The sequence below is a fragment of the Mandrillus leucophaeus genome, unplaced genomic scaffold, assembly GCF_000951045.1.
Source record: "Mandrillus leucophaeus isolate KB7577 unplaced genomic scaffold, Mleu.le_1.0 Scaffold259, whole genome shotgun sequence".
Classification (NCBI taxonomy): Eukaryota; Metazoa; Chordata; class Mammalia; order Primates; family Cercopithecidae; genus Mandrillus; species Mandrillus leucophaeus.
In genome coordinates this window covers 1,226,176-1,240,995 of record NW_012102687.1, presented here as the reverse complement: position 1 = coordinate 1,240,995, position 14,820 = coordinate 1,226,176, and the positions used below count along the sequence as shown (strand labels likewise).

At 34.4% G+C, this 14,820-nt stretch overlaps 1 protein-coding gene across 3 annotated transcripts in view; it reads left to right on the top strand.

The window, feature by feature from the left end:
• The window catches only part of FSTL5 (follistatin-like 5), an 825,267-nt gene that overhangs the window by 727,507 nt on the left and 82,940 nt on the right, over positions 1–14,820 (top strand). For all 3 annotated transcript variants that reach the window (XM_011983978.1, XM_011983977.1, XM_011983976.1), the window contains one exon: positions 8,160–8,309. In XM_011983978.1, the coding sequence (XP_011839368.1) occupies positions 8,160–8,309 (150 nt within the window). The remainder of the gene's footprint in view (positions 1–8,159; positions 8,310–14,820) is intronic.

Sequence of the window (14,820 nt, the reverse complement as noted above, 5' to 3'; positions counted from 1 at the left end):
AATCCTCTCGATTTTCAGGTAAAGAAATGAGAAAGATCAAGTGATTTGTTCAGTCATGAAACTGCCAAACGCCAGATAGAACAAAATTCTTCTTGCCCTATATGCAATAATCATGCCACATTTAAAGTAGCTCTCTAAATCTCTTGAACATGCACAGCAAACTTCCTTCCAAAACATTTGGTAATTTTTTTTTTTTTACGTTTGCATCAAAAACATGTAGATTGTTACAGTTTTTGTCAAATGTAGCACATCGATAATTTTCTATATGAAAATAGGAGGTAACTTTTATTGATCACTTGACCTTTTCAAATATGATTGTATGTACTTCTCACAATAATTCCATGTGATAGCTAATATTATTATACCCAATTTACCAATGAGGTAACAAGCCTCAGCAGGTCTACTTGCACAGCAATATAAGTACACCTTTGGACATTACACTGAGGTCTCTTTGGCCTCAAAACCTGTTATTTTTAACCTCTCTAATATACTATCTGTAAAGAGAAAACAATGCTCAGCTTATGATAGCATAGTGTTATAAGCTTTGTTTTTATTGTATTGCTGAAAGACATAATATATTAAAAGAAAGAATAAACAATTCCGTAATGTAGCCTTTGGACCTTGATATCCTAAAGCAAAATCATGCTACATAAGTGTGTCCATGTAGCACAAAGTAGGCAAATACAGCCCCCAAGTTACCATGACTACCTATATTCTGACTAATATGAGAAAGACTGCTTATGATATTATAAATGAAATCGGAAATTGAATGGGATAAATTTAATATATCTCATTTTAGAAAAAATATATTGCTTTGGTTATAAGCAATTAAAAAATTACTGAAAGTATTTTATCCTCAGTGCTTTAAAAAAATGGTCAAATGAGGAGACTATTCAATGCTACCAAATCGTTCAATGCATTTTTGTAAGATTGATTTTTCCAATATTGCAAAGCGATATTGAAAGGAATTTATATCTAGCGTATTCACAAATAGTTCAGTCTTGATCATGTGTGTATATAGACAAATATTTCTACATGACTATAAATATATCCTAGGAATCCAAACCTGAATATTCTAATTCAGTACAAAAGTAACTGTGTTATATTTGCTTTGATTTATGACAAACTGAATAAATCCTCATTCGGAATAATTATTTATATTCCTTGCATTTGACAAACTGAACATTTTTTCTCCAAGTATTTTATTATTCACTTTCAAAATTTACAGCAATAGACTCAGATTGTGACAGCTTCATTAAAAATATATACTTAAAAGAAAGACTGAAAGAGAGAAAGAGAGAGAGCTACAATAAAAACGCATGAAATCAGTGCTTCCTAAACTCTGTGGGAGAAAAAAGATCACTGAGTTTTGCTCATTCTGTTTTTCTCTTGTAAAAACCAGTGGATAGTTTTCACTACATGAAATCCTCCAGGCAAATTTGACAATACTCAAACTGGTTTAAATACTATTAAATTAGATAGGTCTACTGATCACATACAGGGAAATTACGGCAATGTCAAATTGCTATAAAAGGTTCTCAATGGTTAATTTCAATATCTATGCAATCCTCAGCTTGGTAGCAAATTGTATGTCAACTGGCAGCAGTTTACAGACCACATTTTGATTAGTACTACTCTAGAATTCAGTTTCTCAATGATTCTGCATGACATTGCATAGTGTTTAATATAATGATTGAGTAACATACACCACTTCTTGACTTTTTTTTTTTTTTGGCTATTATAAGTGACATTTAAACACGTATTTACTAAGCAAATATTGTACCTTCAGCATTATGTTTGGGAAATGTAGAAATGCAGGAATAGCAAAGGCTAACATTTTAATTGGAAATATAATATATGATTCATTGACAAATTATAAGTCACAAAATAAAAATTCTGTGAAAATTCAGACAAGAAGAAAATCAGTGAAACACCTCGAAGCTAGGAATGAATTATGTAGGTGTTGGAAATTTGGCTGCCAAAGATAGGTTGAAAATAATTTGACAAAGTATTTTGGAGTGCTTTTCAATAGCTGTGGAAAACCATTGTTTTTCACGAAATATTAAGTAGAATGTTCTAGCTGATGGACAGGACATTTGTTGATGAACAATGGATATAAAAGTTATACATTTGTAATTAATTAAAATTCATACCAAAATGTATTAATTATTTTTTTACAAAAGAGGGGTTACTAGGAAAGAGTAACTAAAAGAAACTCTGTAGAAAACAGAAAGGATTATGTTGACGGCTCTATTTCCTATGAGGCAATCTTATACATTATTTGTGGCAGGAAGGTACAGAGACAGTGGTTAATTTACACACATCGGCAACCAAGAGAAAAATCCCAATTCAATTTTCAGTTACAAAAAGTGGGTAGGGACTCTCTGCCTGTCTTAGGAACCTGATTGGTAGAGAAGCATAAAAGTAAAACAATGCGAAACTATCATAACTACTAACTAGATCAGTGAGAGACCCAGGCCTGCAGTGTTTCCAGAAGTTTTCAGACTTAAGTACCTTTATTTAATGATGTATTAAGACACCAAACCCTTTCTCCCCTCCTTTGTCTCAACATCTGTTTTCTTTCAGTACTTGTCTAATAGAGTCTACATAACAAACATGGGTGGATCTCCAAGGCTCCCTAATTCGGGACTCAAGTTGTATATATACATGTTAGACCACCTTATTTACCACATTTGTATTTCTGCGTTCTTCATGATACCAGCGACAGTTTGTTTTTATTCACATAAATTACATAATGCATTGGTAATCCAAATTATGCAGAGAACCAGATATTTACTGGGTTTTTTGTTTGTTTTGCTTTTTTTGAGGCGGAGTCTTACTCTGTCGCCCAGGCTGGAGTGCAGTGCTGCGATCTCGGCTCACTGCAACCTCTGCCTTCTGGGTTGAAGCCATTCTCCTGCCTCAGCCTCCTAAGTGTCTGGGATTACTTAGGTGTGCACCACCATGCCCTGATCATTTTTGTATTTCCATTTTTAGTAGAGACGGAGTTTCACCATGTTGGCTAGGCTGGTCTTGAACTCCTGACCTGAAGAGATCCACCTGCCTTGGCCTCCCAAAGTGCTGGGATTACAGGCCTGAGCTGCTGCGCCCAGCCTCATTAGCATTTAACTAATGGCTCTTTCAGTGCTTTAGTTTCCCATCTTCCAAAGTCCATACATTTACTTTTTTTTTTTTTCTAAAAGACAAGACATTTGACATATAAACTATACTTATGTTCAATATATAAGTTTGGAATATTTGTATTGTGAATTTTATTTTGTTACGTTTCTATTCAATAGTCTCCTACTATATAGAACTACTCAGTTTTTTAAAACTTTTCTAATACAAATCACTTTCTTTGTGTTCAGGAATGCAAGTATTTCATCCTTTCTTTGGTTTATTTCTTTCATTAAGTTTTGGATCAACTTTAATACTTCCTTTAAGATAGTATACTTTTTTGTTCTGTATTATCTCTCTGTTTGAAACCACCTGTTCAACAATTTTCCTAGAAGAAGACAGCGGAGGAAAGTCTGGTGAATGACAAGGCCATAGATTAGCGTCTGGGTGTTACCTGACCATGATAGTAATTAGGCAATCAGAATGGATGAATTTTCAGAGGAATTTAATGTAAAGGAAATAGAGCAGAAAACTAAAGTCTGAGCCTTGACTTTTCTGAAGCCACATCCAGGGAACCGAAGATAAAGTAGCCGCCACAGGCAGAAAGAATTTAAATAATATGACAAAAATGATAACTAAGGTCAGAATGTATACTAAAATGGGATCAGCAACTTTTTTTCTTCTGCAAATGGCCAGATAGTAAGTAAATATCTTAGACTTTTCAGGACATTTGTCTGTCATTATAACATGAAAGATGCCATAATATTTAAATGAATAGGTATAGTTGGGCTATAATACATCTTCATTTCTGTAAATTTGAATCTCATATAATATTTACTTGTCATGAAATTGTACTCCTTTTTTTATTTTTTTTCAACCATTAAAAGATAAAGAAAACATTCCTAGTTTCTCGATCATACCAAATTAGGCAGTGGGCCAAATTTGGCCTGCGGGACCATTATTTGAGAATCTCTGCCTTGCAAGAATGAAAGAACATTTTATGACAAATCAAGTGTCTGAAACAGGTAAATGCAGCTGAAATTACAAGCAACTTGAAAGCAAGCATTCTCTCATATTCATGTTTTCATTTTCAAGCATACCGTTGCACAACATTCTTCACATAGTAAGCTCTCAATAAATGCTTTCCAATGAGAAATAAAGGATAATAATTGGAAATTCTGAGGCCACTGGTGACTTTGAAAATGTATCTTTTAAAATAGATGATGTCTGGCCGGGCGCGGTGGCTCAAGCCTGTAATCCCAGCACTTTGGGAGGCCGAGACGGATGGATCACGAGGTCAGGAGATCGAGACCATCCTGGCTAATATGGTGAAACCCTGTCTCTACTAAAAAATACAAAAAACTAGCCGGGCGAGGTGGCGGGCGCCTGTAGTCCCAGCTACTCGGGAGGCTGAGGCAGGAGAACGGCGTGAACCCGGGAGGCGGAGCTTGCAGTGAGCTGAGATCCGGCCACTGCACTCCAGCCTGGGCGACCGAGCGAGACTCCGTCTCAAAAAAAAAAAAAATAAAATAGATGATGTCATGAAAGCCTGTTTGAAGCATGGTCAGTTTAGAGTGAAAGGTTGGGAAATGGAAGAAAGGTTGTTCAAAAGTCTGAAGATAATTAGATGGATGATTGAAATGGAAATATTAATTCAATTGAAGCTGTTTTATGAAGTGTTTCTTAAATTTATGGGGCAATGTTAATGTCTGAATAATTGAATAGTTAAAATTATAAGAAAAATTGAGGGCAGGTCTTTCTGAAAGTAAGGAGTAGTGGACATATCTTTTAAGATTAGATAGAAGGATGAGAGGAGGTAGTCCTGACAACAACTTATTGAGGTGGAAGCAAGGAAAATAGACGTGTTTGTGAGAAATATTTGTCTTTAGGAATGATGCAGGATGACCTGAGAAGGAGAATATGAAGAGGAAGGAAGGAAAGATTGGAATTTAAAGATTTTAAGGCAAAGTATTTTTAATAGGTAATTAGTCTATAAATGAAAATGGCAACATCCTAGTAGAAGACAAGTGTATATATGATTCTGTTTGATTTACCTTGGCTTAGCAAGTCAGATATTAGTAACATTATTTAAAATGCTAATTAAAATTTGTACCATCAGTAGTGATATAACTTGTACTCTTTAACATTTTGGGAAAGTATAATACATGTGTAGGAAATATGTGATTAAATATGGAAAAGATCCAAAAGAAATAAATTCTAAATATACATTAGAAATGTCTTTTCCCGGACTCTCATCTCTGTTAGTTTATACCTTATTAATTCTGTTCACCCTAAATGTTAGTATACATTTCTGTAAAAGTGATTTAATAATACTCTTTGATATAATCCCTGGCAGCTTTCCTCATCAGTATGTATTATCTTAATCTTATTTTTCATCTCTGGATTCTGTGTCTCCTTTTTGTCCCATTAAATCTCTAATTCATGTTAAAAAACATTCCTCTACTATTTTTCTTCCATAGAAATAAATATTAATATGAGAAAATAAAAGAGTGCTATCGTAAAGTGAGAAATAATATAATTAGAAATAATATCATAAAGCAAAGCAAAGAAAATCCAGGATTACTGTCAGGAAACTTTTAATGGCTTTGTAAAAATGATTGTAAGTCTGGTCAAGGATGTCTTATTGGGACAGCATCCAAATAGAAACTAATTCCCAGCAGAGCAGTTTATTTTACTGTTGAATAGTTCTGTAGCAAACAAAGGGGTGGAAATTGTTCGTGGTTCAGCAGTTGTTTGGCTGACAGTTATGTGTCAGGTCGCTCACACTTTTCATTACTTTGGCAGGTTTTACACAACAGCGAAGAATTTGTAAACAATTTCCCTGTATTCAGAGCCTTTCACCAACCTTAGTTCCCACTTTTTTCCCACTTCTTCATGCCTCTCAAGTACATATTTTTATCTAGTGTTTGTTTCTCGCAAAATAGATTCTTGTCCTTGACATTAAGTATACTTCTGAAGAAAAGGTTGTCTTAGAAAACAGTGTGTCAGTAGGAATTGGTGAATGAAAGTGTAATACTGCATTCTAAGCACGTAGTGAAGACAGACTTCTGCCTCCAGGTTTGGGTTACCTCCAAACCTTCTGCCTCCAGGTTTGGGTTACCTTAAGAGTGCCAAGGACTTTACTCAGGTTGACCTCCCGAATAGTCACCTGTAATGGCCGTGGTACACAGAATTAATTTCATAAATCCAGGACTACCTGAAACACCATACGATACGTGCTTCATTTTCAGTCTTTCCGCTTATGCCTTAGAAGCTTAGGACAATCTCTGCTGTTTAGAGGAGAACACTATTGTTTTATGTTCCTAAACCATGCAACACTGAACCAGAGCTTAAAAATTAATGGACACTCCAGAGCCTTCCCGAATTAGATCTGACATTTGGAGACCATTAACCGCAGGCCACACACTGGATGTCTCATTGCAAAGTGCTTTGGTATTTACATTAATTACCAAATTTTATGCAAAAAGGAAAACCACCTACAATGGTTATGCAGCCTGAGAAAGGTTACATTTTTTAGTTGTTCAATGTGGTTACTCAATGTCAAATATGGTATACTGCTATCAGTGTTATCTTTAGAAATAAATGCTTAGTGATACTGATAATGAGAATGTGGTTGATTTTTGTCTTATGATTATTAAATACATATGCTGAATGGTATCTCTGTTGAAAAACGAATGTTTTTATATAGATTAGAAAAAATAATCTTATTGTAAGTTAGCTTAGAGATAATAACTGGAGTATACAAATAAATGAAATTAGACATTAGTTGCTAATTATCAGACAAAAAAATACTGGAATAATTGTTTATCATTTTATTATTATTATATAAATAACTCTTTCTTACTGCACAGACTTTTTTTTTTTTTTTTTTGAGACAGAGTCTCACTGTGTCACCCAGGCTGGAGTGCAGTGGCGTGGTCTCAGCTCACTGCAAGCTCCACCTCCCAGGTTCAGGCCGTTCTCCTGCCTCAGCCTCCCGAGTAGCTGGGACTACATGCACCCGCCACCACGCCCGGCTAATTTTTTTGTATTTTTAGTGGAGACGGGGTTTTACCATGTTAGCGAGGATGATCTCGATCTCCTGACCTCATGATCCTCCCACCTCACCCTCCCAAAGTGCTGGGATTACAGGCATAAGCCACCACACCTGGCCTGCACATACGTTTTATGTACATTTTAACCAGTCTCTCTTATTTGTGGTTTTTCTAACTGTAATAGAACAGTGCGTAAAAGAAAACCCGAAAACACTTCATAACTTTTACTTATGCTGTGACTCCCAGGATAAATCACAAGGGCTTGCGTATCTCTTCCACAATCATTTTTTGACAATATGAAGGAAAAGAGGAAATAGAGGGAGGGGCTTTTTTGGCCTCATTTACGGTCATCTAACACAAAGTATGCAATCTTCAACCAGAAGGCAGTTCTAGGGTAAGGAAGCATAATAAGAAGCTTTGGGAATATTGAAAGATTTTTTAAAATTTGACCTTGATTGAAAAATAAAACAACCATTGAGAATAACTACCTTATTATAATTTATTTAATCTTTGATTTACTAGAAATTAAAAGAATCCTGAAATCTTTTCCAGAAGATTATATGACTTAACAAAACTATGAATTTGCTATGAGGACAGCCACTAATGTTGTGAAAAACTCAGAATATACTTTAAGTGTGACATTTATTCTGTTAAAGAAACTTGAGACTGGGAAAATTTGGGGAAAGATGTTGGAATTTTTGAAGTTGCTGAGTTATAACCAAGTAGGAAAAAAATGAAAGAACTGCATTTTACTAGAAAAATAAGTAATTAAGAACATAAAATGTACTTTAAAGGAATCTCATTTTACATTGCTTTCCATACATATTTAATGACCTGAAATATGTTCTATTAATTAAACTTTATATATATATTTAACATTTGATGCTGAAAGTTGTAGAGAATGAAACATTAATTTTACCCATGATATTGTCAGGTATGTGTTATAATTTAAGATATAAATTTCATTTTATCTTTCCTAAATTACAGGATGAAGTCTGTCCCAAAGCTGAGGGAGATGAAGTTCAGAGTTGTGTGTGGGCATCAGCTGTTAATGTCAAAGACAAGTTCATTTATGTTGCACAGCCAACTTTGGACAGAGTCCTTATTGTTGATGTGCAGTCCCAAAAAGTTGTTCAGGTATGAATAATTACTACTTGTGGAAAAGTAAATCTTTAAAAAATATTTATATTATTGCAGTAATCTTTTCCAGGTAACTTGATTGTCACTGATAATATGTTTCCTTACTTGGATAACTAGAAAATTTACGCAATTTCTGCAAACTCTTCTCTCATTCTGTTCCTTAAGCCTAATGAATTCAGGAGATAATTTAAGTTTTTTGTTTTCAGAAATTAAATCCACGAACACTTCGTAATATTAACCTGCCTAGCACCACACAAATCTCCCTCCCAGCTGCGTATTCTATCTAGAGCAAGGAAGGCACAGTCAGAGCAGGCAGAGGCCAATTAAGACATTCCTGCTTATCATTATAGAACTGGAATGGAGGCCTCCTTATTTTATTCTTAATAAAGACCAAGACAATCGTAGGCTTCACTAGATGACAGTAACCTAGTAGAATTTGCTAGGTAGTAGTAAAATAAATAATATGTAAGTATGTTAGAGATAGAGAAAGCAATCTATAATAAACATTGCCATGGTCATGCTTTCACAATTCTCTGAATTCATACTTTAAGTTTGAGCCACTAACTGTTGCAGCCCATGCTCTTTACCTGAAATCAGTTGCAGAACAACCAAGGTGAAGTGCAGGGTTGATGTCCAGTCAGTCTGGTCCCTTAATTATTTTCATCTTTTGCTTCTCAGCTCAGAGAAAAGTAAGTTAACTAGCTTTATGAGATATGTACAATCTGTTAAATGGGAATAATAAATATATGTATCTTGTGAAGTTATTTTAAGAATTACATGAATAATGCATGTAAAGCATTTATAGTAGACCCTGGCATGTTGAAGTGCCATATGCCTGTTTCCTATCAAAATTTCTCGGGAGACTGGACTCAAAACATTCCTTCATTTACAGAGAATGTTTTCAGTCAATATTGGTTTGAAGTTAAACCTCTAATTTTGATTTCTGTCTAGCACTACAAAAAGTGTTAAGATGTTCAAAGAACGACTACACATTCTAAAAGTCATTAACAACTTCACATGAATTCATTCATCCATCCATCCATCCATCCATCCATCCATCCATCCATCCATCCACCCATTCACCCATGTAGCACTTCATCCATATATTCTGTATTTATTTAACAATTGCTTATTATGTGTTTCTTATTTCACAAATGCAAACATGAAAAGTATTTCTGCTATGAAGAGCTGGCACTTCCAGGTTTACAAATTGACGGTGAATAACTGGCCTAATGGTTCACTTTCTAATATGAGAATGAGCAGTACAATCATGAGTTAAAGGATGAATAGTTACTCTAATAGAAAACCCTAAGGCCCTAAGGTTACACATTTATTATGAATATACGATCTAATGGTCTGATATTTATTGTAAGAAAAAATTTTGCTGTATATTTCACTTCTTTGTTTCTGATTTTTGAGACTGTGGGATTTTGACTAGGCTGGATTTTTATTTCAGCTACAACATAGGCCAACACAAATTACAAGCATTCGATTTAGAATTATCAAAACTCCTTGCTGGTGGATTAAAATTGGAAATATATTTTAGAAATAATCAGGCTGGTTTTTAAATTGAGTTTTCAACTAGAGAACTATACTCACTGAATATAAATTATCTAAGTGATGTTCAAAAGTGGGAAGAGCTAACATCACTTATTATTCATATAATTCCACCTTCAAATAATGGTGAAACATTTAAAATAGAAAAGATTAATAAAAAATGTTCAAGTGATATGGTAATTACATAAACTGTATTATTTTTCAAAATGCCTATTATTACTATGAAATATTAGAGGAACTTATAAAACTTCACAAAATGAAAAGCAGATAATAATATGATACAATCATGATTGCAGAGATTTTTCAGCTTAGTATCTAACACATTTTTATAGGTTGATAAATTGGGGCACAGTCCAAATGCATTCTCCTTATGACCATGTTATTATAATAATAATTACTTATATTACTCATTCTAGATACTACCTATTTGAAGGAAATTATTATGTAGATTTCTATTACCACATATAAATATTGACTGATTTTGAGCATAAATGGATATATATGATATTCATGATCTGAATCTGGCTATTTGTGCTTTACATTATGATTGCAAGATCATTTTGTTCGTAGCTGTTGCTAGTGTAATTCTGTGTTTTATTGCTGTGAAGAAACTGATTACAGTTGATTCTCATTGTTGTGGATTCTGTATTTATAGTTACCTACTTGTTTAAATTTATTTATAGCCATGGCATTTTATGGTCATTTGTGGGCATACCTAGATGTGAAAACTTTTTTATTGCTAAATATACACATGCCCCTCTGTATTTGAACAAGAAGATATTCTGCCTTCTTGTTTTAACTTTCGTACTATAAATGAATATTCTTTCCATGCTCAATTTAATACCTTTTAAAAAAAAAATCCGTGCTTTTGACAATTTTGTTGTTTAAAACCGCTTCCACACATGGTGTTGAAGTGCTGTCTAGAGTTCCCAAGTACAAGAAGTTTGTGATGCGCCTAATGGTAAGTTTTGTTCAGGCATGAGTTGTAATGCTGTTGGCCGTGAGTTCCATCTTCATCAGTTAACAATGTGTATTAAATAAGGTGTCTTTAGACAGATACATACATAAAGCAAGGTGATGTATTGATTGGTTGATTCCAATAATATGAACAAAAGCTCAACAGATCATAACTCTTCACTTCCTTTATGAAATCAGTATTCAGTAATTCAGTGTTAGTGATGATTTATAGAGGAACTATCATAAATAATTAGAATTTACTATATTTGAGTATCAGACTTGTATTTATCCATTCTACTGCTAACAGACATTTAAAGTGTATTTAAATTTGTACTATAGTGAATAATACAATTTGCTACAATTTTGTACACTTTTTGTGTGCAAAATATGAAATTCTTTTCATATATACATATATGAGTTGAAATGTGAGACCAAATATTACATGTGAGTTTATGTGTGTGTATGCATGTTAAGCTATCCAAGGTGCATCATTTTCCAAATGATTATATTTAACTTCCAAAAATAGCACATGTGACTATCAGTAGTGATAAATTTTTAACTAATATTACATTTAATCTACTGATGAAATAAGGGAGCTGTGAAATATTTACACTATTGAGACTTTTTCTATATTTCTGCATTGATGATCATTTTGTCTGTTAACATTTTACTTTCAAGTTTTATAATAACCCTGTATTTCTCGAATAAATTCTTAAAATTGAAAAAGCCAAAATATATCTTCTAAAAATTCAAAGTGAATTATTAAAATTTAAATTGCTATGTATATGTTAAACAGTAGTTTAAATAAAAGAGGAGAATGATTAACTAAGTTCAGAGATAGACCTGAATTACAAATAATGCAGTCAATCAAATAATACAGTGTATTGAGGAAAAGAGAAGGAAAATATAAATGAAGAATTAAGACATAAAGTCAGAATTAACATATGTGTAATAATATTTCCTAAAATAGATAGTAGAAAGAAAAGGGAAAAGTTAATATTTCAGTCAAAATTAATAATAATTGCATAAAGTATAATAAACTATAATAATTAATAATTTATAAAACATGAAACAATATAAAACCACTTATGTAAACCCTAAGATTTAGAAGGACAAGGAAACTCAATTGGAAAACAAAAAATTACACTTTAAAAAGGCAGTAATTTATCTGCCTTTTTAAGATCTTCCTTTTTCCTTTTGGTTGTGTCACTTCAAAGAGGAAGATCTTAAAAAGGTGGATAAATTACTATGAGATGGTAGCAAATTTCTCAGTGGAAATAATGAATATCAAAATAAAGTAAAATATTACAAAAAGACTAAGTGGAAATTTTAAAAATAATTATAAAACTAGGGCACAATTTGTTTATTGTGTCAGAAACACAAAAACATAGACTTTATCACCAATGTAAATGGAAACAACATGGAAACAAATTGTTTACTTCAGGAATCAGGAAAATTAGTCGTAAGTTTGATCTGATAATGAGCAAGGGAATTGATAAACATATGATCTATTAAAATATTAACTGTAGAAAACAACAAAAACAGGAGCAGCTTGCATGCAGTATGCAGGAGCCAAGGTGAGCCAAAAGGATCCTATCCTTTAAATTTGGGGTATCTGTTCTTTGATTGTTGATTGACACTTCTGATTACAGAGCTACAGACAGAGGTGGGTGAACATTGTTACACCTTGCCCATTGTTGCAAGCTTCTTTTCCTTTGGTAAAAGTGACTTCCAGGACGTGTAAAGCATAGTGCCTGTTTATACTCCTCTTTCATTTTTCTCCAGTTCTTCATTTTAGAACCAGACATTAAGTACTAGTTTATTCAAAAACAAGCGCATATAGGAGAAAAATTAGAAAGTGACCAGTTGGTGCCCAGAGGAAGGCTCAGAAAAATACCTTAGAAGACTTTAAGTTTACATTAGGCTGAACCTTGGAACAGAGACAGCCTACAGTAATAAACAAAAGCAAAAATTGCAATTAAAAAAACAGCAGTGACTGGGCACAGTGGCTCATGCCTGTAATCCTAACAATTTGGGAGACTAAGGTGGGTGAATCACCTGAGGTCTGGAGTTCAAGACCAACCTAACCAACATGGAGAAACACCGTCTCTACTAAAAATACAAAATTAGCTAGGTGTGGTGGTGTATGCCTGTAATCCCAGCTACTTGGGAGGCTGAGACAGGAGAATCGCTTGAACCCAGGAGGCAGAGGTTGCTGTGAGCCAATATCATGTCATTACACTCCAGCCTGGGCAACAAGAGCAAAACTCTGTCTTAAAAAAAAAAAAAAGAAAGGCAAACAAGAGGAAGGGGAAGAATCTGATCTCTAGAATTATCACAGTTATTAGATTTGAATGCCTAGTCTTCAAAAACAAACAAACAAAAAAGTCACAAGGTATACAAAGAAACAGGAAAGTATGGTCATTTAAATAAAATAGAATCACCTGTAATCCCAGCACTTTGGGAGGCCAAGGCAGGTGAATCACCAGGTCAGGATATCATGATAATCCTGGATAACATGGTGAAACTCTGTCTCTATTAAAAATACAAAAAAAAAATATCAGCTGGACGTGGTGGTGGGCACCTGTAGTCCCATCTACTCGGGATGCTGAAGCAGCATAATGGTGTGAACCGAGGAGGCAGAGCTAGGAGTGAGCAGAGATCATGCCACTGCACTTGCACTCCAGCCTGGGTGACAGTGTGTGACTCCCTCTCAAAAAAAAAAAAAAAAAAAAAGAAGAAAAGAAAACAAAAACAGAATCAACAGAATGTATTCCTGAAAAAGACCTGAGGCAGATTTACTAGATAAAAACATTAAAACAACTATCTTAAAGATGCTCAAAGCACTAAAGATAAAAAGAAAGTTGAGGAAATAATGTAAAAACAAAAGGGAAACATTGAGAGGTGAAGCCAGCTGGGCTTCTAGATTGGTTGGGGACTTGGAGAAGTTTTCTGTCTAGCTAAAGGATTGTAAATGCACCAATCAGCACGCTGTGTCTAGCTAAAGGTCTGGAAAAACAACAGTCAGCGCTCTGTCAAAATGGATCAATCAGCACTCTGTAAAACGGACCAATCAGCACTCTGCAAAGTGGACCAATCAGCTCTCTGCAAAATGGACCAGTCATCAGGATGTAGGTAGGGTCAAATAAGCGAATACAAACAGGCCACCCAAGCCAGCAGTGGCAACCCACTCTGGTCCGTTTCCATGCTGTGGAAGCTATGTTCTTTTGCTCTTTGCAATAAATCTTGCTGTTGCTCAGTGTTTGGGTCTGTACTACATTTATGAGCTGTAACACTCACCATGAAGGTCTGCAGCTTCACTCCTGAAGTCAGCAAGACCACAAACCCACCAGGAGGAATGAAAAACTCCAGACGTGCCGCCTTTAAGAACTGTAACACTCACTGCAAAGGTCTGCAGCTTCACTCTGGAAGTCAGGGAGATCATGAACCCACCAGAAAGAAGAAACTCCAGAAACATCTGAACATCAGAAGGAACAAACTCCAAACACACTATCTTTAAGAATTGTAATACTCACCATGAGGGTCCGCAGCTTCATTCTTGAAGTCAGTGAGACCAAGAACCCACCAATTCCAGACACAATATTAGTAAATAATAAAAAATCTTTAAAAATTTGGAAGATGAAAAGTTACAATAATTGAAATGAAAAATATACTAGAGGTATTCCAAAGCAGATTTCAGCAGATAGAAAAATCAACTAACTTGAAGATAGTGCAATTGAATTACTGAGTCTGGGAACCAGAAAGAAAAACAGTTGAAGAGGGGTGAACCAAGTCTAAGGGACCTGTGAGACTCAGTCAAGTGTACCAACATATGCATTGTGGCAGTCCCAGAAGGAGAAGAGCAAGAGAAATGGACAACAGAATATGTGGAGAAATCATGGCTAAAAACTTTCCAAATTTAATGAAAAACATGAATATAAACATACATGAAGATCAACAAAGTCCAAGTATGATAGATAAAAGTGACTGACAT